A 21,655-nucleotide genomic window follows, 5' to 3' on the forward strand; every position below is an offset into this window, starting at 1 on the left:
CACCAAGGAGGAAATGAGAGCAGTGATTCGCTTTTAGTTTGCGAAGATGTTAAACCTGTGGAAATCATTCGTCGAATGCAAGCGCATTATGGTGACAACTGTTTACCGCGAAGCAAGACCTACGAATGGATAGAGCGTTTCAAACAGGGAAGAACTTCTTTATGTGACGAGGAAAGATCGGGCAGGCCATTGACGTCAACGACTGAAGACAATTTGAGTCGTTGAGGGTATGGTGGTGGAAAACAGATGAATCACTGTGAACGAAATCAACACTAGAAATTAAGAAATTTAAACGTCAACCATCAGCCCAAGGATCTTATAAAATAGAGGATCTGCCCTTACAACAAAATCTTGAAGCCATACGTCACAGTTTTCGCCACCCCTACTCTGCCCACTCCGCCCAATAGGATCGCAATTTTTTGAGCCAACAATCATGGCGGAAACGAAAGTAGCCAATCAGACGATGGCAGAAACGAAAATTCCCTATCAGACGTACCGATGCTCGGTTGTTTTTTTGGCTTCATCCATATAATAGGATGAAGATACACATGGGCAGATCCTCTATTTATAACATCCTTGCATCAGCTAGTCATTAATGCGGTGCAAAATTGGCTACAGGGTCAACCAAAAAACTTTTCTTCCGACGGAATTAAAAAAAGCTTCTCAAACGTTGGGAAAAGTGCGTTAAAGTGCAGGAAAATCATGTAGGAAAATAATATATGTTTAAGTTTTCTATCATTAGAATAAATATACCTTTTCTCAATAGTTCCTTTACTTTTTGACGGTCCCTTGTACAGCGGGGGACACTTCTAAATGGTACAGCCATATGGAGATTTACGGCTAAGGTGTACCATTTAGAAGTGTCCCCCGCTGTACATTGTAGTTACCAATGTAATGCAGTTGAAAGTTTTTATTCTGCTGGAGTTTAAGGACTGTGTATGAAAATACATACACCGTTAAATAGCAAATTGTGTATATATTGTTGATTTCTCTTAATAATAATAGATATATCCTGACACACACATACTTCAAGTCAGGGGTAAAAGTGGATCTGAAAAGGTATGGGGGGGGGCGGACGACGACACGCCGTCCCCCACACCTATCTTTGCCCATTGTAATTTTTTTAGGAAGTGGAGGGATGCCATAGGTACTTTTTCGAAGTGGGGGAACGTCGTACTCCCCCGTTCTCCCTCGCTTTTACCTCTACTTCAACTAATAACAAATTTTTCGTCTTGTTAAAAATGAGCGTTTTCTGCTGTAATCCTCTTCGAAATACTGTACGCTCTGACTAATGTATAAATTGCATGTATGACGTAATTTTTTTTAGATATTTTGAAAAAAAGCTCGAAATTATATCTTGACATTTAGTAAGGACCTTGTAATCTTGATATGTCGTGTGGGGTTTTTATTTTATTTTATTTTATTTTTTAATTTTAACTTCATGTGTTGTGGACATGTGTATGTTAACAAAGCAGTTTTTTCTTTTTTTTATTTCAAATTCTGTTGCATGTCCTGTAACAACTGGTTGCTAGGTAACGATACTCCACAAGAAGCATTGATCGGTTTCAGTGATGAGAGTAAAAGGGAGGGAATGTTGTAGACGTATGGATATTACATATGAGACAATCCATATTTTTTTTCCTTTTATTTTGAGATGAGAAAGCAGTACCTCATATTAATGTTAATTAGGCACATGGTCTGAGCGCAATTGCCTTATTATTATTATTATTATTATTAATAATAATAATAATAATAATATAATAATAATAATAATAATAATAATAATAATAAATAATAATAATAATAAGGGAATGTTCATAAGGCGATCCAAGCCATACATGATCCAAAATGAGTTGAAGTGGTAGCAAGAGGGGCCCAAAAGAAAGTGGTTTGGAATATTTAAAGCAGCAAGTGAAAAAAAAAAACGCGTTATAATCAAGGCCGTGCGCAAATATTTGAGCAAGTTTAAAAGTAGCCAAATTATGAATGACGGACATCTGAGCTGTTATTATATTTTTTTATTTACAGAGTATTCCGGGAATAAACCGACTAAGTTCCCATACAAGTTCAAGACAATACCAAAATTTAAAAAAAAGGTTCCGACTTTGGTCAGAAACGCCTAATTTCAGTGATGAAACCTATTTAATTAGTTGAATTAATCGTAGACGGTTACACGCAATAAAACCACCGAAGACCGAAGTAGCAGATTCGCTTTTTCTTGTATTAAGATCCTGAACACTAACAAAGTTTGTCGGTTGGTTTATTCAGCGTAGTCACCTTACGACCAATTCAACTAATTAACTTAAATTGGCCCCGTTTCCGTAATTAGACGTTTCCGGCCAAAGTCGAAGATAAACTTTTTTCTTGTATTGAGGTCCTGAACATGTATGCGAAGTTTGTCGGTTTATTCCCGGAAACACTGTATAGTTTCAGCGTTCTCCTATAGATGATTCCTACATTCTGCTATACTAATTTATTATTTCATTAAAATGGAATTTCTAGTTGTACGCCCTCACGGCTGTTCACCGATGATAGGGGAGATAATGATAATCAATGAAACGGTGAAATGAAGGAAATGGGAGAAACTCGAGAAAATCCACGAACACAATGTTTGTCCACTACAAAACCCACTCGACGCGAACCGAGATCGAACGCGGTATTTCACGGACCAGACGTGAACACTCTACCACTGATCCATGCAGCCCTTACAGTGTTATCGGATTGCCACTAAGTTTGTTTTGTTGTTACTGTATTATAATTATTATTATATTATTATTATTATTATTATTATTATTATTATTATTATTACCATTTAATTCGAATAATTGTTATAGTTTTTTTTTTTTTTTTTTTTTTTTTTTTTGCCATGCCTTTTAAGTTTTGCAACATTGTAGTGCTTTCCTGCTGTTTTACTTTTTCTCAAGTGTGCGTTCGGAAGGCAGCTAAACGAATCATCCCGAATTCTTCCGATGCATCACACGTGAGGGAAATCAGTTCTTTGATTTATGTAGAGCCCAGGCGTCACGAGTCCTCGCGCTCACCTCAGTCAACTGAGAACTAAGTAACTGCTAGTGTCAAACGACTTACTGTTTATCAGGTACTACTACTATAGTCAACTAACAACTGAATAAATTGGTATATTTTATAGCATAAAATAACATGAAGTGCGTCAATTTAAAACCTTTAATATGCTGCTGCCTGAAAGAAAAAGTAGAAAATGTATAATGTAAGAAGTTAATTTTAATATCATTATATAAATATTAATGAAGATGTGCCGATAATGGGTTGCCGTCCATGAAACGAGATTATTGGATTTTCATTGTATGCGTATCTTGTTGAAAGAAGGGATAATTCCATAAAATATTACAATTTTATGGCAGACTGTATCATCTCATGCCTGAAACAAAGACCGCAGTTTCATCTGCGACTCCTATATTAAAAAATATCGCAACAGTTTTCGAAGCCAAATTAAAATTCCTACCATTTTTCTGTATATATTTCTCGTGCCATTGTGCCGCAACCGAAGAGAACTGGGGGAAGATTTTTTTGTTTGCTAAAGCTTTGTCATCTTTTTTTTCTTTTTTCTTTTCTTTTTCTTTTTTTTAACATGGACAAGTGATCTTACTAAATTCCCTCATTGTGCCGTCTCTTGACTCATTTCCCTCTTCCTTACCCATCTACAGAGCGTGAACAATATGTGAAATAAGTTCTTTTGCTTTCCACGCTATCACAGACACACTCTATCTTGTATTACCTACAGCGTTATCATAATCAGAAGCTATTTTTTTAATGAAAAATATAAACAGAAAATCTTGGCCACAGAGGTACAGTTTTGTTCAAAGAAACCTGGCCACCCATTTCTTTTTGAACGGATCTGAGCTCTTACTAGCAGTTGAAATTAATTCAAAGAAATTTTGTAGTTTTTTCGGTCGAGAGAGAAATTTATTCAGAGCCACAGTACTAGAATTTTCTGGTACAGTTGTTGGAATATGGCCTTCTAAAGCAAGATGGGTGGCCAAGATTTTTTTTTTTTTTAAGACGACTATACATATGGAACTATGCACTTGTATATTCAACCATACGCTATTTTATTATAACCTAAATAGCGCAATAATATTGTAAGTTGGAAATAGGGTTTCGTATGATACAAAAATTGAGGCTGTCTCGTCTCGAAAAATGCATATCTTTCTATTGGAAAAATTCCATCTCGTCTCATCTCATTCTCGTCACGGTAATTCTGTCTCATCTCGTTTAGTGGGCAGCCCTAGTTGGAATTTGGTACTTTTCTCCGCTGGTCTTATGACTAGCACATGTGTGTTTGGTGCACGTGGTCTTGGGTTCAATTTCCGGTGGGAGAGAGTGGTACCCGACCCGCTGTTGCTTGTGCGTATGACTTATGGTGGTATTAATAATTAATATGCTTTGAAAGTACGCCAGTGGAAAAAGTTGAAAAACTCCTGCTCTACTTTGTTGATACTTATATGAGAAGCATTTAATAAGTCCGTGACTTTCCATGAACTGGTACTCTGATCATAAGTTCTTCAATAAATAAACCCTAAGAATTCAGTATATTTTAACGTTCTACCAGAGTAAGTGTGTGTTTAGTATTTGAAATAGAACAAATTGTTTCGTGCGCATTTTAAGCAGTACTTCTTACGAGGAAGAAGTACAAAGAAACTGGCACAAAACCTTGAAAAGTGTTATGTAGACCCTGCTTAATCTCATTTAAGGATGTAAAGTGGTTCATTGTAGTTGTATAACCATGAACAATGCTGAGCGTTCGGAACGTGCAAACAGTAGCGTCGTTTCAGATTTGGCTTTGGGGGAAGTGGGGGCAAGACCCCTTGATATAAGTAAAATTTCGCGTTTTTCACTGACTTACTACTATTCTATTGATTAAATTATATAAATCTCAAATTGTGGGGGAAATGCCCCTCCCTGCCCCCCTAAATAACGACCAGCGTGCAAATAAGGGTACATTTCAAGAAATCGTGGATTAAATTTATTATATTGTTAGATCGTCGAGTAAAGGCAAGCGAGATAGCTAAGATGGTGAACACTTCAGTCGAACGAATCTATGGCAAGAGAGGTAACGTGATTGCTCACAGTTGACTAAAACTGGTTTCGTGTGGATTTTTAAAAAAAATATAATGTTATGTACAGTATGTCACTATTGATGAAACTCGGGCACAAGAACCATCAAAGCAGCATATGCTCCAAAAAGGCAAGAAGTGTTCAATCGGCTGGCAAAGCAGTGGCAACTACTTTTGGGGATTCTCATGACATCGTTTTCACTTTTCATCGGCTACCTGGAAAAGGATAAAACTGCTAGAAGTCCTAAATACTATATCTGTCAGGAGAGGAGAGGCTTGTCCCATCTCCCAAATTGACATCCGACACGTCATTTGGTCTGAGAGTGTATTTCACATCTCAGCACGTAAATTTGCGGTAGAGAAGTCTTGGATTTAACATTAGCCCTCCCTGACTTTCAGGGGTTCCCAGGTCAAGGTTGGACTGCCAAGTTATGGTCAACTCCCGCACCAGCAAGAGATGGACCTCGATCGTCGCGCTTAATGGGCGTATGTCATTATTTTTGGAGTATTCTGTTCATTGCGCAAGATGAATTGGAACGTGCAATTGCTGCAAGTCGAACAATAACGTACTGGTTTAAAGGTGTCAGATAACGAATTCACGACGGGCTACCGCGCATCCTGTCGAGAAGAAAATTGGTAGTAGACACTTCCATTGCTTTATTAGATCATTTTCACAAAGAGCTTACTTGTCCCCTCGATATACACATTAAATCTTTTCACGAAGAAGGCTTGCCCCACGGAAGTACACCTAGAAGAAACATTACCTGAAACATAAAATTAGAACGTTAAACCCAATAATTCAATTACATTTATATATGTTTTATTTTACAAAAAAAAAAAAAAAAAAATATATATATATATATATATATATATATATATATATATATATATATATATATATATATATATATATATATATATATGTAGAAAGAAATCTTGGCAACACTCTTTCTGAAGCATGCTTGATAGCATTTCCTTTTGTGTTCCAAGTGTTGCTTGGCAACACCTGTTAGGGTTCCCACTCTTCGATCTTGTCCCTTGTATATAGTATATCCATCAAGTTCCAGATTCATTAATACGTCTTCTCCATTTTGACCACCACTACTCGTCCTCTCGTTTGACCAATTCTGTTCTCCCCTTGTCAACATGAATAGAACCTGTTAGGGTACGTAAATTGTGTAGAAGAGACAGGGAGCGTTCTCTTATCCATCCTCGTTCCTTGTCAGCTGTGTCACTCGAAAATGTATCGCTGAAATGTCAAATAAATATTGTTCACAGATTTAAGATAGTAATATCAGATAGAAAGCAGAGAGGCATGTTCTTTCACATTTGCAGAGTGATGTCAAGAGAGGTAAAATATTTAAAAAGTAGTTATCACAAATAGTAGTGCTGTAGTAGCAAATACAGAATGAAATGGGAAGTCCAACCATATAGGGAGGGAGTGAGGGTAAGAGGTAACTATCCTCCGAGGGAGCCCACTTCAAGATCGAACTTTCTTTTCTCCATATGACACGATACGAACATGTGAAAATGAAGCGTGGAATAGGCTCACCACATCCAAAGAAAAAAGAAAGAAGAACATTCTTAAATTAAACGAAGATGATATTTGGACTCAATTCAGTTATTAGGCCTCCAGAAACAATATTTGTTTCTTAAGGCTTTGTGTCAAATATTGTCCCCTCAGCTAGTGAACTATGAGATGGACCCACCATATCATTTCCAAATGAACTGAAAATCATTTAAAGCACTGCTGTAGTCCCATTATCAGAACAAAACATTTTTGCGTTTACTTGTAATCTGAGCTCTACTTCAGTTAAAGACCAACTGGGGCCCCTATAAGTGGTAAAAAAAAATCATTAATGTTTCAAATTTTAGGGGCAAAATTTCATGTTTAGTGTTTTTTGTTAGGACCAACTTATATTTTCCTAAGGATCCAAATATTAGTGCTTCTTTTCGAAGGAAAAGTTTCAAATTATGGCACTGAATGTGAGGAGGAAATCCTTATTTAGTTGTAGTGTAGCATCAAATCTATCGTTCTGATAACTTCTGAAACGAAGTTCGCTTATTCATTCTAACACCCGTTCTTACTTACTGAAAACAGTCACTGTGCCGTCAACTTTTCCAGACCCACAATTTTAAAAATCATGTTTCGCTCACGATATTGTACATGTTTCTAGTACAACGTGATTACAATGTATGCTTTATAAGACATGTACGATATCCTATCTTGTTGTGGGATACCCTTGCACGGTCTTTGCTCTCCGTCCATTTTTACACTAATGGAATTTATAGGTCCAACATTGTAAAAGTTCCTTTGACCAGATGTTGATCTGACAAGTCGCTCTCCAGTTATGGCCAATTTCGTATCCGTTCTGCAGATTTTCAGCGGGCTTTTATCTCGGGACTGGCGCACTTCCGGACAGTGGTTCTTCTTTTGTCATTGTCCATAATCCCTTCAAGTTTTGGCCAAGATCACAGAAACACCCTCTCTCTCTCGAGATATATATATATGAAGGGCAGTCAAAAAATTCCGGGAATTTCGTTGTATTTATTACCACAATATAGGTACACATTCATTTAATTGCCTTCAAAATAGGCTCCTTGAGAACACACACGCTTGTTCCAGCATTGCTGGAAACCGCTGTTTTTGTATGTTTCAAAGTTCATCCGTCGCGCTGGTTTGGATGTCTTCTACGGTGGCAAAACGAATCGCAGAAACGAACATTCCCCTCCTCTACCAGCCTCCCTACTCACCGGATTTAGCACCAGCGGATTTCTGGCTCTTCCCTAAGATCAAAAAGGCAACCATTTTGCCACTGTAAAAGACATTCTAACCAACGCGGCGGTTGAACTTCGGAACATTCCAAAACAGGACTTCCAGGGTTGTTTCCAGCAATGGCAGGCACGGTGGAACAAGAGAGTGTGTGTGTGTGTTTGTTTGTTTTCATGAAGCCTGTTTTGAAGACGATTAAGTGAATGTGTATCTATTGTGGTAATACATAGTTACAAGGAAATGCCGGAAACTTTTTGAATGCCCCTCGTATATAATGTTTTAGGTACGACTGTGTTTTGACCTTGAGTGCCGTCGAAAAATCGTGGAACACTAATGATGCCATGAATTGAGAAAAATGTTGGAAGAAATATTCTAAATCTTTTAATTCTTTTTTTCATTTTTTGTTTAGAGGGAAACTTTTTTTTAAAAAAAATAAGAGAAAGATATTTAAACATCTTAAAGGTGCTGTAACATGGGTAACTTATACAGGGCTCCCAGTTGTCCTATTTTCCTATTTTTTCCTATATTTTGGGAATGTGTGTGTATTTGTCCTATACTTTAATCTTGTCCTTTATTTCCTATATTTTTCAGTGATTGAATTATTAAAAGTACAAGCCAAGGCAGTTCCAGTGATGATTTAAATTGCTACATATTAGCAATATGCTAAATGAGTCTTAGCTTTGCTTTTTTTTTTTTTTTTTTTTTTGGAAGGACTAGTCAATATTTTTTATTTTTAATTTGCTTTTTCCTATCGTGCCATGTCCATTTTTTTTTTTTTTCGTTTCCTTTGTGCTTATTCTTCCCCAATGAAGCTTAACTGAACAACCTTGCCATGCTCCAGTTTCTTATAACGCAAGCTGTGTTAGCATTTTCTTTCAGCTATGTGTGCAGCGGTATTGGCTAGACATTGAGGTGTGTTGATATTCACCAACATATCCCAACGTCTTCCAATATTGCTGCACATAATATGCAGGGTTCTGGAAAACCTGGAGATAAAAGTATTTCGTGGAAACTCCCTGGAAAAACCATGAGAAGCAGAAAAATGGCGAAAATCTTGGAAATGCCCTGAAAATTATTTTATCAACTGGAAATGTCCTGAAATTTATGCTGTATAACAGTTGTTAGAAGTATATATATAATTTGCAGAGCTATGATGAACGAAATACTGTTACATGATTTATTTTAAAGGGAAATACGTTGATCAAATGATGATTAATTAGATTCAAATATTTTATTACAGAGTTTACTATTACAGAATATTTTATTACAGATAAGTTATCAGGGAAATTAGTTTTCTTTCTTTCTTTTTTCTTTTTTTTTTAAGAAATATATGAAGTAATGAAAAAATGTCAAAATAAAGTTCATCTGTAAATGAAAGCACTAGAAGGATAGCAGGAAGATAGAGAAATAGTTAATATTTTTGCGTGCATTTATTGAATTTACGTATTCAAAATTATATATAAATAACGACTTGTGAGAAGTTTTAAATGCCATGGTAATCCTATAAATAAGAGTTAAACTATTTCTTTTTCTTTTGAGGTAGTATGAATATGCTCTGAATTCTAACAATATTGGAGCCACATTTTTTAGTGTTTTTACTATTTTCAATAACAAATAATTGCCCATTGGGGTGAAAGGTGGCCTTTTCTTACTATACATTTATATTTTTTTCTGTGCTTCAGAGCATAATACTTTATTGTATAAACCAAACTGTCCTAGTTTATAAACCAAACTGTCCTATATTTTTTCAATGTCCTGCTGGGAGGCCTGCTTATAGCAACATTTTTAGTCTATCACGTACAGAGTCATACTCTTCAATAAAAACCTTCGTTAAACTTACCTCTAATCAGTGGTTTCACTTCTGTTTTTCTCTCTCTCTCTCTTTTGCAGCCTGCAGTATCGATGCAACAAAGTACGCCGCCCGTAATCGCTCCAGCACCGCCACAATCAGGAACCACTACGATTACCACAATGTCAACGCTCCATCAGCCACTGCAACACCCACTTGCTCCACCGACCCCGCAAACACTGACGCATCCGGGAGTTCCCCACTCGCCAATGCAGCAGGTAGGTTGGATGACATCATTCACAGATTAACACAATCCTTTTAGTTAATTCCAGTCAGTCGCAGTGGAAAGTTGCATTCGTTTGTTCTCTTTGAAGAGGATGAGTCTTTGATCACTGCTTTACTTGTGAAGTTCAATTGCGTGTATGGTGTTCATATTAGTTTAGCATTGTTGTTTTCTGTTTTTATTTTATTTATTTTTTTGTATGTTTTTATATTTTTAATTTTTAAAATTTGAATGAAAATAAGAATAATCTAATATCTACCCTCAAAACCTGTTATGTGGACTGTTGTGGCTCAAGTGGTAGAGCGATCACCCCTGGTGCATGGGCGTCCTGGGTTCGATTCCAGCTCGCACCAATTAAGCTTTGTGGTAGACAAACACCGTGTGCGTGGGTTTTCTTAGATTCTCCCCTTTCTTCCTACTTCCTTCATTCCACCATTTCATTCATTTCTCATCATCACCGTCTCCTTTAGCCCAGCCAGCACAACAGTGGGTCTCATTATTGTTTGTTCAACTATCATTAATAACAACTTCAGTTATGTTCAAATAATTCAGAGAGTATCAAAATTTCAGTTCGTCGTTAAAACCAATGCTGTTAGTGCGTTGAAGGGATCGTAGAAGCTAAGTATGTAGGTAGTTACTCTTGTATTTACTTGCGTTCATATTTGAATACTGTATTCAAAAGGAAGAAAAATCGATAAAATTCATGAAAAATCGTTCAAGCCCTGATTTCTTTCACGAAGTTCTAAACGTAATTGTCAGATTTAATGTTTTTGTCTGTTGGTGTCTGTGATATCATATTAAGATATTATTAATACAGTAATGATGTCAATAGGCACGTTTTTACCAGTTACCAATATTTATACGATGGTAAACTGTAATCAAAAGCTCTTTCTGAAGCATGGGTAAGATATCATTAAAATCAGTTATTATTCGAAACCTCTCCTGAATCTTCCTTAAAATAAATAACTTTGTGTGTATACATATCATCTAAACCTACTATATTGTCCAAAATATTTTAACCGTTTGAACTTTGCTATAATTATATCTCAATTATCAAAAGGGGTAATCTCTGCCTTTCTTTTCTGGAAAGTGTAACCAAATCACGAAAGGGTCGATTCGTGTGTATAAAAGGTCTCGCAGGGTCTCGCAGAACACCAGGTATTGGTCCATGAAAAATCCTCACAAGGTTCAATAGCCTCTCCACCACGAAAAGATTGGAGTCTGGTGTGCTATGTCTGCCGGTAGAATTTGAATCCCATATTTTTTGAGTCAGCAGTAAATACTGAGGTGTATATCGAATTTTTTTCCCACGAATTCCATGAATAATTGACCCCTTGAAACGCAATTATGCCGTTTTTCAACAGGATGGGGCAACTTGTCACACTTTCCGTGCATCACTCATTAATTCACGAGAAATTCATAGAGTGAAGGACTGTGGCCACCGCGATCACCAGATCTGATCCGTGTTTTTTTTTTTTTTTTTTTTTTTAATCTTTGGAGCAGCTTGAAGGGTAAAATATATTTAAATAGATCTAGAAAATTAGAAGACGAAGGACAATATCCGTAGTGACATTCGAAAAATGACATGCGAGTGTATTGTTTCTGTGTCATTAGTTACACTAATATTTATTTATTTTTACAAAACCACTCATTGAACCTCATGAGAGGCGAGCCGGATTTTTGTGGAATACCCCGTATCTATTATTCAGAAACTCTTGCTGACGTATTATGAACGTTATTACTGATTATTTAGAAGAATTTGTTTAGGTGTTTCAATTCCGAACAAGGATTGTAAGCCATAGTTAACAATTTTACCTGACATTAACATTAGCAATTCTTTAAGTATTAATAAAAAAATATTGTTTCAATATATATCTTGTTTTATCAGTAATAATAATTCTGTAACTCGTTTGTTGGATAAAAGCAGCTTATATTGTTATTGTACTTTATATATTGTGTATTTATATCGAAAAACTATTGTTACATTTGGTTTCTTTTCAGGTTCAAGTTATACAGCAACCTCTTCAGAATCCCACCTATTTGCAGCAACTGTACAATACTCAAGGACAGTTACTAATGCCGGGGAATATCGCATTACATCCTGCTGGCATGAACCCGTCAATCCAGGTAGGTATTCACAAACTTTTGTGGTCTCTTTGATCTAAGATATTATTAGTTTCTAACTATGCTAATAAAGTGTCTGTACAGTAAGGAATTTATCTTGATTGATAAAGTAAGCAATTTACCCCAATTTAATTGTGTACTGTTTAAAAGCGTGTAGTTTATGTGTGTATAGTTCTGTATGTTATGTTAAGATGGCTACACCATGTGTATATGATGGCACGATATGTTCAAAAGGTAAGACACAACAAGTAATGTGAACAGCGGAAGGAGAAAGAGGTGGAGGAATTAAGTAAAGAAGCTTGAGACAAAGTGGAATTATGGAGATTAAAACTGAAAGTGTAATATTAGATGCTATGTAAACTCGCAAGAAAAGTAGACTATCGTTGATGACAATAATAAACAACAACACAGAAGAAAAAGACCAATAGATGAAATAGATATGATTGAACTTCGACGTTATTTCTACAACTGAGCAATAGTACCTAGTAACATTAACGACCATTTATTTATTATTAAAAATATGATGATGTACACCCTAATTACACTGTTCTATAAATAAAATCATATATATATGAATTAATAATATGATCTCAGTTCTGTTAAAGGATTATCTGAAGTACTCAGAATGAAAACTGGCAATATATGTTGAATGGACTCAACCACTGCAGAATGAAGGTATTTGTAGCTCCTCTCTAGAGCCATCCATCTTAGCCAATTCTGTCCATGTTCTTCCTCGGTTCTTCTTGATTTTGTCACCACTTGTATGAGGCGTTTCCTACTTTATTATTTTACTGTGAGATCTTTGGTTGAATACCTAAATAAATATTTTAACTGAACTACGAGAGAAGCAGAAATACTTTTCTGAGAAGGATTTACTGTAAGAGCATGTAGGTGTGAACATAGGAATTAAAAACTAACTAAAAAATTCTAAAGTGAGAGAGGTAGCTTTATAAAAATTACTGCAAGAAAATACCGAGATTGTCAGGAAATACAACCCTTATATATCATAAGAGAACACAATTTTATTCTACAGTTAAAATGGATGATATATTTCCTCACTTTGTAATTAATCTCTCATTATTAAAGTTACATGTAGTATCTAATTAATTTCTTGAGACTGTTGCATTAAGTATACTGAAAAAGGCCTAATGTATTAGATATTTGTTGTACACTTAAAATATGGAAGTGTCCTAGATTTGCCACTAGTATAGTGGAAATAAATATATGTATAAGCTGTAACATCTATATATAATAGCCCAAAGTTCGTTATTTCAGAATTTCTGGTACTAATTAAAACGTAGTTTACTCACTAAATGTTCAGTAATAACACTCGAGATAAAATAGCTACATTAAAACTGATGTACTTTCCGAAGATTTTCTGCATTTGCCCTTTTTCATTTTTCACAAAATTACTTCTTTATAATTAAAAATACATCCACTGTTAATGGCTTCTTTACGTATTATATCAGAACTGTCTAGAAAAACATGTTTATACATGTCTGTTCACCAAACTTAACACGTTAAATGTTCAGGTCTGGCCATAAAGAAAAATGATATCATCACCATACGGACTGTTGTCCATATCAACATATACATATTTAATAAATGTTATCGTTATAAAGCTTACGCCTAAATATACCTTTTAACAACCTTTTTAAAAATTATTTTTGAGAGATACTTGTATTAAAGTGTTTTTCTTGACTTTTCCAGACAGCTGGGCTGAGCCCTTCCATTCAGGTAGGTTGTTTGGACAAATCACAAAAATCACTGTTCACCTTTCCTCACCTCTTGATTTCGAATTGCTTGCTTCTTACAATTAAACACTTTTCTTTTCACCTTACCCTCATCTCAGAGCATGAGAGCGATCGAGTTTTCATCCAGCTGTCTGGAACGTTTGTCCGCCACGTTTGTTTAGATTAATTTGTTTCCATTCTTTGTCCGTAGTTAACGGAACATTACAATACGTACACTAGTTATGGGAAGTTTGTAATAAGCGTATTCCATGCAAAGTCTGTATTTAATATACGGAAACTATTTGCGTATAACAAGCTGTGATGCGTTTTTGTAACAAGTAAAGATTTGATTTTTTTTGTTTGTTTTGTGTTTATATAGATAGAATGCATGGCAATTAAATTTACGCTTCTGATGAATGCCTAAATTTATTTGAAAACTGTAGCACCTTATATGAGACGTAGACCCATTGCGTAATATGGGATTCTATTGAACCACATGTCTTCCCACCGGAAATGGAACATGGAACGTTGAATAAAGTATGGCTGAGTATTTCTTGGGAGTTTCACAATATGATTAGAGCTCAAATATACAGTTCTGAAATTAGTATAAAGAAGTCAGTTCTCTCGCTCGAAAATAAAAAATATTTATTTATTTATTTGTTTCGATTAAAGTGTTTAATTGGGGTAAGCTTGTTATAACAGAAGAGTTGACATTAATCAGCATTCAAAATACAGAGCGTTCAAAAAGTCTCTATGAACCTGAATTGTCACATATTCAAAGCAACGAGAAAATTATTTTACTCAAAATTTATTATATTTTATGGCGTAAAAGCACTATGTACAGGGCGTAGCATATACACACACATTTTCACAGCAAATGTTGGAAATGTCCCCCATGAGCCTCCAAACATGCTTGCACACGATTCAGGTGTTTTATAAATACAAGAACAAACTCAGTTGCTTATTCGAGCTACTTCTTGACGATATGGCTGGGAGAGTTCGGGGTCCAATTTCGAGTGGGAACCACATGGTTCAGACCCTACATTAAGCTGTAGATCCACGTTTCATACAGCCTCGCCACCGAAAGGGACTCTAAACTAAAGTCCATCGCATCAGTTCCTGGTTCTGAGGCATATATATATTCAGCTAGAGTAACAGTGTCAACAAGGATTTTAATCCAGGTGGAATTGATTAAGTTTGACTAAATTACTGGAATCTAAATAGCCACGAGATAGATTCTTTAGGCCCCTTAGAGTTTGATAATAAGTGAGAAAGGATGGTTAATGAGATTTTTACTTTTCTTGAAAAATTTATAATAAAAAAAAAAATATAAAAAATAGGAACTCTCTCGTCTACAGGTAGTCATCAGGTAAGAACACAAGGAAAGAAAACTGAAAAAAATATAATTATCTATAATCAAGATATTTTATGAAAAAGAAGCGAGCCTAGTGCTTAATGTTTTTACTTTCCAATCTGGAAGTTTTTCCTCCGTTCTACCACCCAAATCCTAAAATGATTTCTTTAACTACGGGTACTGGCCGATTTTCTTTCCCACTACTGGTGATACCTATTTGTATAACTTGGCTTAGCTGGGTGTTAAATTGGGACTAGAACGGTAAGGGAGTACTATTTGGAAGAAGCTTTCGTTACCCGTTTTCTCGTTTTGCCTCACAATGACCGACAAAATCTTTGATGCTTATTGAAAAACTGTTCTCCATTGCTTCTTCCTTTTTTTCCCCCTTGTTTTCTATGCTCTAATGATAAGCCATAATAATTGAAATTCATTATGTGTGCAGGGCACGGTGGCTCAGTTGTAGAGTGCTTACCTCTGGTGCGTGGAGTCGCTGGTTCGATCCCTGGAAGTTTGTGTTTGACAATATCGTGCTTGTGGGTTTTCTCGGGATACTCCTGTTTCCTCTCACTTTCTCATTCCACCAATTCTTCCATCACCTTTCACTTGCTTTAATCATTGTCTCCCTTAACCTAGAGGGCATAATCGTGGGACATTCAACTCAAAAATTTCATTTCGTTTCGTTTGAGTCAATGTATTCTTTATTGACCACGTATGTGTTTAAGTCTTGTACACAGATATATCTTCACCAGACGTAATTTTGTACGAAGCCGTTTTTTTTTTTTTTTTTTCGATTTTCGACTGTGCCTGTGAGTTAGGCAGGCATCCCTGCTGTTTTTGTCGTCCGGATTGCACACCTTTCAGATCTTTTGCATTAATATAATTCTTTCTGTGTGAAGAACGGGCATATTATAGCTGGCCCCAGAATCGATAGGGGCAATGCCAAAGGTTCGTCGCTATATATTTTCTGTATCCACTTTAGACTTCATATTTAAAATTTGTATCGAGTTACATTTTTTTTTTTTTTTTAAGTAGTAGTTTTAGGTGTACTAGTGTGTATAACAAGTGTCTATTTCAAAGACTTTGCATGTGGTAGTTTACTACAAACTTGTTTAGAAGTGAACACTAATGGCTCTTGAGGGACATAACTTTTTTTTTAATCGCTACAAGTTAGTGGAAGAAAGTTTCATACAGCTTCAAAAAGCTGTATAAAATTCGATAAACTTTCTTCCCTTAGGTTGTAGCCAGGGATAAAAGTGGATCTGAAAAGGTAGAGGGACGATGACATCACGCCGTCCCTCATGCTTGTCGTTGCTCATTGTAATTTTTAGGAAGTAGAGGGAGTCCATAGATATTTTATGGAAGTGAGGGAACGGCGTCCCTTAGCGTTCCTCCTACCCTTGATTGTAGCGATAAAATTTAAACTTGTTTTTGGATGTGACGCCCCTCGAGAGCCGTCGCCACTGCTTAGATGTGAATATGCTAACTTAGACTAGTTCATCAAAGTTCTCGTGGGTGGTTGGTTTCTGGAACTCGTTTTAAAGAAATAATTCATTTGTAATATAGATGAGCAGTGTTGTTTTCTTGTGTGCGTATAACCTTGGAGACTTTATAACTTCTCATTTTGATGTTGTTTTTAATGAATTCATTCATTCATTTATTCATGCTCATTTCTTTTTTGTTGAAATTGGATCCATTGGCAAATTATGTTACTGCCATTAAAAAAAAAAACCCTGCAATATTAAGGATCCGAAGTTGTGTGATTATTTTCTTTGTACATAATTTAATTCGTATTCATTGTCATAACATTACTTTTTTTTGTCCCTTTTCTCCTCCTGTAGGCATAACAGACACTCATTTTCTGTCTGTGATATTTATATTATACTCTGTGGAAATTTTGAGTTATTTATCTTTTACTTTTATCCGTTAATAATAGAAATAGAACAGTGCTGACTCAAGTTGAAAATCATTCGATCGTATTCATTCGTACAACAACAATAATCTTGTGTTGTAGTGAAGAAGCAGTGCTGTGACAGTGCTATCCAATTTACAAGAACGTTGTTGTAGAATTTGCGAGAAGTTTCAGTTTTATTTAGTACTTATTTTGTATTTTAAAAAAGCATACAAGGTGATTGAAAACGATTTTTACAATTTCGAAACGTGTTTTTGTACTGAATTACACTATAAAGTAATATACTGAACCTGAATGGAAGAAGAACCTTTCGAAAAATTTTATTTCATACTGCCAGCCTCCGCGCAATTAAGACAAGATGGCGATCCTTTTCCTCTCCTCAACCATAGGTTGGTGGGCAACTTAGAAATTTAAAAACTTTTTTCTCCTTTGGGAGAGCTGTTTTATACTTTGATAAGGTCTCTTCTTCGTAACTGCATCTAGATATTCTATTCTTGGTCTTCCTCTTCCTGGTTTTCCTTCTGCCTTTCTCTGTATCAACACGGTGATCCAATCGGAGTGGCGAATAAGATTGCTAAGAATGCTGTTTCTTCTTTTTTCTATTACCTTCATGATCTGTCGTCCTTCATTAGCTTCCTTTAATACGTCTTCAATCCTTTTCCTTTCGATCCATGATATACGCAGCATTCTGCGCCAACACCACATTTCAAATGCTTCCAACTTGGATATTTCAGCTTTTCTCAATGTCTACGTCTCTGATCCGTAAAGCGCCACGCTCCACACCAGGGTCTTAATAAGTAATTTTCGAACTTCCAACGACACATTTCTTGATGTTAGCAGTCCTCTTTTCCTATTGTTTGCTTGTTTATCCTGCGCTATTCTTGAACTTACGTCTTTTTCACTTCATCTGTCCGAGATTGCGATATAGGTAGAAAAAGCGTTTTGTGTAATGAAGTCCTCAAATCAAACTCTGTGAAAATTTGTTGCCAAAAACTGTTTCCGAAAAGACCTATCAAATCGCCGACGCATCTACTAATCTCTTGGGTAGAATAAATAATAAGAGCGGATTATGCATGTAAAAAGAATACCGCTAGACACTGTGTATCCGAAAATAACTTGGTCATGTCAAGTAAGAATGATTTTTTTTTTCTTTTTTAATGGAAGTATAATACACTTGTGCATTACACTTCATTATAGGACTGTGATCTTGTGGAAAATGTAAATATCCTTTCAAATCACCCTGTATTCAAAACAGTTTCTTTTATATCTGTTTTAGATACGATACGTAGTAATAATTAGCTTTAGTGCTTTTTTTTATGTTTAGTAGTAATGAATATACATCTTTCTAGGTATCAGTTTTTGTTCAACGAGGGTTCAGATTAGTCACGTGGATATGTTTTAAATTGTATTTTTAAAATGCTGTGTAACTTTCATCATTGTTCCTAACTATAAGATACACATCTTTTACATTATTTTAAAAAATATAGATTTGTTACGTTTCTTAAACTTCTATGGAATAACTTTTCTTATTTTTTTTATTTTTTAAGACTTAACATGATGATAGTTATTAGAATTTTTAACTACATATTTATAAGATTCAAACATTTCAAATTTCCTAGAAATTGAATGAATGAGTTAATATTATTTACTCCTTACTCTTCAATGTACTGAATTTTTTAATTTATCTGAATAACGTAAATGTACCTCAGTTATGGTAAGAGTACTAGCATTTACATAGTCTTTTCTGTTTTCTTGGCTATCCAGACTTTCTATGAATATTTTCATCGCAAAAGAATTTTCCTTTCTATTATTTTTTCAATATCTTTTTTGCCTTATAACCGAACACATAAATTTGAAAAGCAATTATAATACTGAAGTCAAATGAAGATCCCATTTTATCAAGTTTTAATGCTAATTATTGTCATAAGTCATACAGTTATATTCCCTGCACAATAAAAATTAATTTCTTCCGTCAATTACAGTGCCTCTTGAAGATTTTTTTTTTTTTTTTTTTTTTCAAAGAAATGTAATTGGTGTATATGAATACATTGATATTTCTCATGTTTTAATCTGTGCTTTACTATGAGGCAGCTGCTAGAGTAGTAGGTAATTGAAGACCATGGTTTTTATTTTCTGACAATACAGGATAGATGTGTGTATATATATTTAATGTTAAAAGACTTTCAAATAGTTGGTCTTCAGCTTAGAGTATATCAATTATATATCTTAAGCAATTATCGGCGTTATATTCCGTTTTACAAGTTTTCATGCAAATGTGTTTTCACACTTATACTCTTTGTTTTAATATACCTGTATCGAATTGTATATCTGTAAGTATGGTTTCAGTTGACAGCCATTCAATGTGATATTAAAAATAAACTTATTACTACTAGAAGAAAGAGAAACCTCTCTAGTTTAATGCTTAATTTCTTCCCCAGAGTTTGGGAGGTCTAGCCAGCTTTCAGTTCCAAGCTAAACCCGGAGGAGGTACAGGGGCAATGGTGCCTGTATCGTGTAGTACATCATTAGCCGGTGGAAAGTTGACTACGGGCCCAGCCCTAATGCCAGCTGCTGCGCAGGTCATTAATCTATACATTTTTCAGCTTTCCTAGACATGGCTTCAGTTGCCCTCCCTATACTAGCACTGCCTTCTCCATACAGCTTCATTTGTACTTTTTCTCTGCCACACGGTTCTCTTGTGTTATACAAAAATTAAAAATTAAATGCAATACTAAAAATAATCCTCTTTTAAAGTAATTATATAAAGGAGGCAATTAAATTGGTGCCTGTGGGTTATATTGGTATATGCAGTGTCTCATATATAAACTGTTGCAAGTATGTACAAAGGCTGCATTTAGTTTTTCTTATTCTAACGGAAAGACAACGTAAATGAAAAGCTGCGAATGTTTGTGTAGTACGAAGTCGAGAAGAGATATATTTTTATGCAACTTTTATTATTATTATTTTATTTTGCATCCGCAGTGCAAATTAATTGCAGGTATGAATCAATTTTATAGTAGGAAAGAAGTCAGTATTATCAATTCACTGTTTGCTCTTTTCCCTTATTTTGATGGTAACTTCACAGTGAACAAAAAGCTTATCGTTTTTAATATGCATAACACTCAAGGGAGTGATGTCCACATGTTTAGGAAATTTAGTACGAGTACTCCTTGTTACTGAAAACAGTAAGTGCTAGAGGTCTCGGGTTCAAACCCTGCTCCCGCCAAATGAACTTTGTGGTGGACAAACACCGTGTGCGTGGGTTTTCTCGGGGTTCTCCCGTTTCCTCACACTTTCTTCATTCCACCATTTCATTCATTACTCATTATCACCGTCTCCTTTAGCCTAACCGGCATAACCGTGGGACGTAAAACTCAAAATTTCATTTCATTTCATTTCTGAAAACAGTAAGTATCTTCCGTTTTGCTTTTTATACGGTACTCCTTGTCACTCAAATCAGTAAGTACCATCCGTTTTGTTTTGTATATGGCACTCCTTGTCACTCAAATCAGTAAGTATCTTCCATTTTATTTTGTATAAGACACTCCCTATCACTCAAATCAGTAAGTACCTTCCGTTTTATTTTGTATAACGCACTCCTTGACAGTCAAATCAGTAATTACCTTCCGTTTTGTTTTGTATAAGGCAATTGGCATGTTGTCTGTGCTCCATAAGTATTTTTCACAAGTAAAAAGGGAAAGTATGAAACTGTTACCATTGAAAAGGAACGTCTAGTCAATTAATCTAAAGAAAGAGAAATTTGAAAGCATGTAGATGTACCTTTTTCTTCTCTTCGTAGCAATACGGAACTTGATCATTCGTGATTGTCATTGAAGTAAAAAATAAAGATTTGAAAGCAAAATCTAATAAATACAGCCTTTGTATGTACGACTGGGATATATGGCTTTATGCACTACTTTGTTTTTAAAATAAATAAAAAGTAAAATGGGCTTTATTCTTCTTTTGCTTACGGTGATCTCAGCTTAGGATTCGAAAGTAATATTGCAGGGTTGTTACTGTATATTGTAACATACACACACACATATATATATAAGTGTACCAAATAGATACTTATCTGTTGTTTCCCATAATACCTTTCGTTATTTACGGAAAACGTTTTTGTTTTTAACTAAAAAAAAAAAACAAATTGGAATTTTTATTGTAGATACACAACATGTAATAATAATAATAATAATAACCTCTTTTGTCCAATTTGTTTATTGTAAATGTTTTCCTAACTAATAAAACGTCTTCCTCTTCTTTAGTCAACAGCTTACTATGGGGAGTCTGTGGTATTTTTATGTGGATTTCTAACATAGAAAAATCACATTGTAAAAGGAAATATTATGGAAGCCAACATTTACTCATACGTTTTTCTTTATATATGGTGTAGCACTGCTTCTATTTTTACTGATCGAGGATTTTTTTCTCAACATTTGAAAGGTTACTTCAATATATATATATATACTCAAACAAGAATAGTCACTCCTTGCTGCCTGTTGTAACTGAAAGCCATTACTGGTGATTTGGAATATTGCGTATAGATTAGGTGTTGGAATTTTGAGCAGTACTTAACAGTGTAAAAAGAGAGGGGGGA

The 21,655-nt window shown here is 35.1% G+C and overlaps 1 protein-coding gene across 7 annotated transcripts in view; it reads left to right on the forward strand.

The window, feature by feature from the left end:
• Positions 1-21,655, forward strand: part of LOC145668849 (uncharacterized) — a 276,188-nt gene that overhangs the window by 213,846 nt on the left and 40,687 nt on the right. For 5 of the 7 annotated variants that reach the window (XM_081737052.1, XM_081737054.1, XM_081737056.1 and 2 more), the window contains 3 exons: positions 9,757-9,933; positions 11,940-12,065; positions 19,497-19,637. In XM_081737052.1, coding sequence (XP_081593178.1) covers positions 9,757-9,933; positions 11,940-12,065; positions 19,497-19,637 — 444 coding nt within the window. Of the gene's footprint in view, positions 1-9,756; positions 9,934-11,939; positions 12,066-13,772; positions 13,800-19,496; positions 19,638-21,655 lie in introns of all 7 variants that reach the window. The other 2 variants (XM_081737053.1, XM_081737055.1) reach the window with 2 other exon arrangements.

The sequence above is a fragment of the Thermobia domestica genome, chromosome 13, assembly GCF_964235325.1.
Source record: "Thermobia domestica chromosome 13, izTheDome1.hap1.1, whole genome shotgun sequence".
NCBI classification, from domain to species: Eukaryota; Metazoa; Arthropoda; class Insecta; order Zygentoma; family Lepismatidae; genus Thermobia; species Thermobia domestica.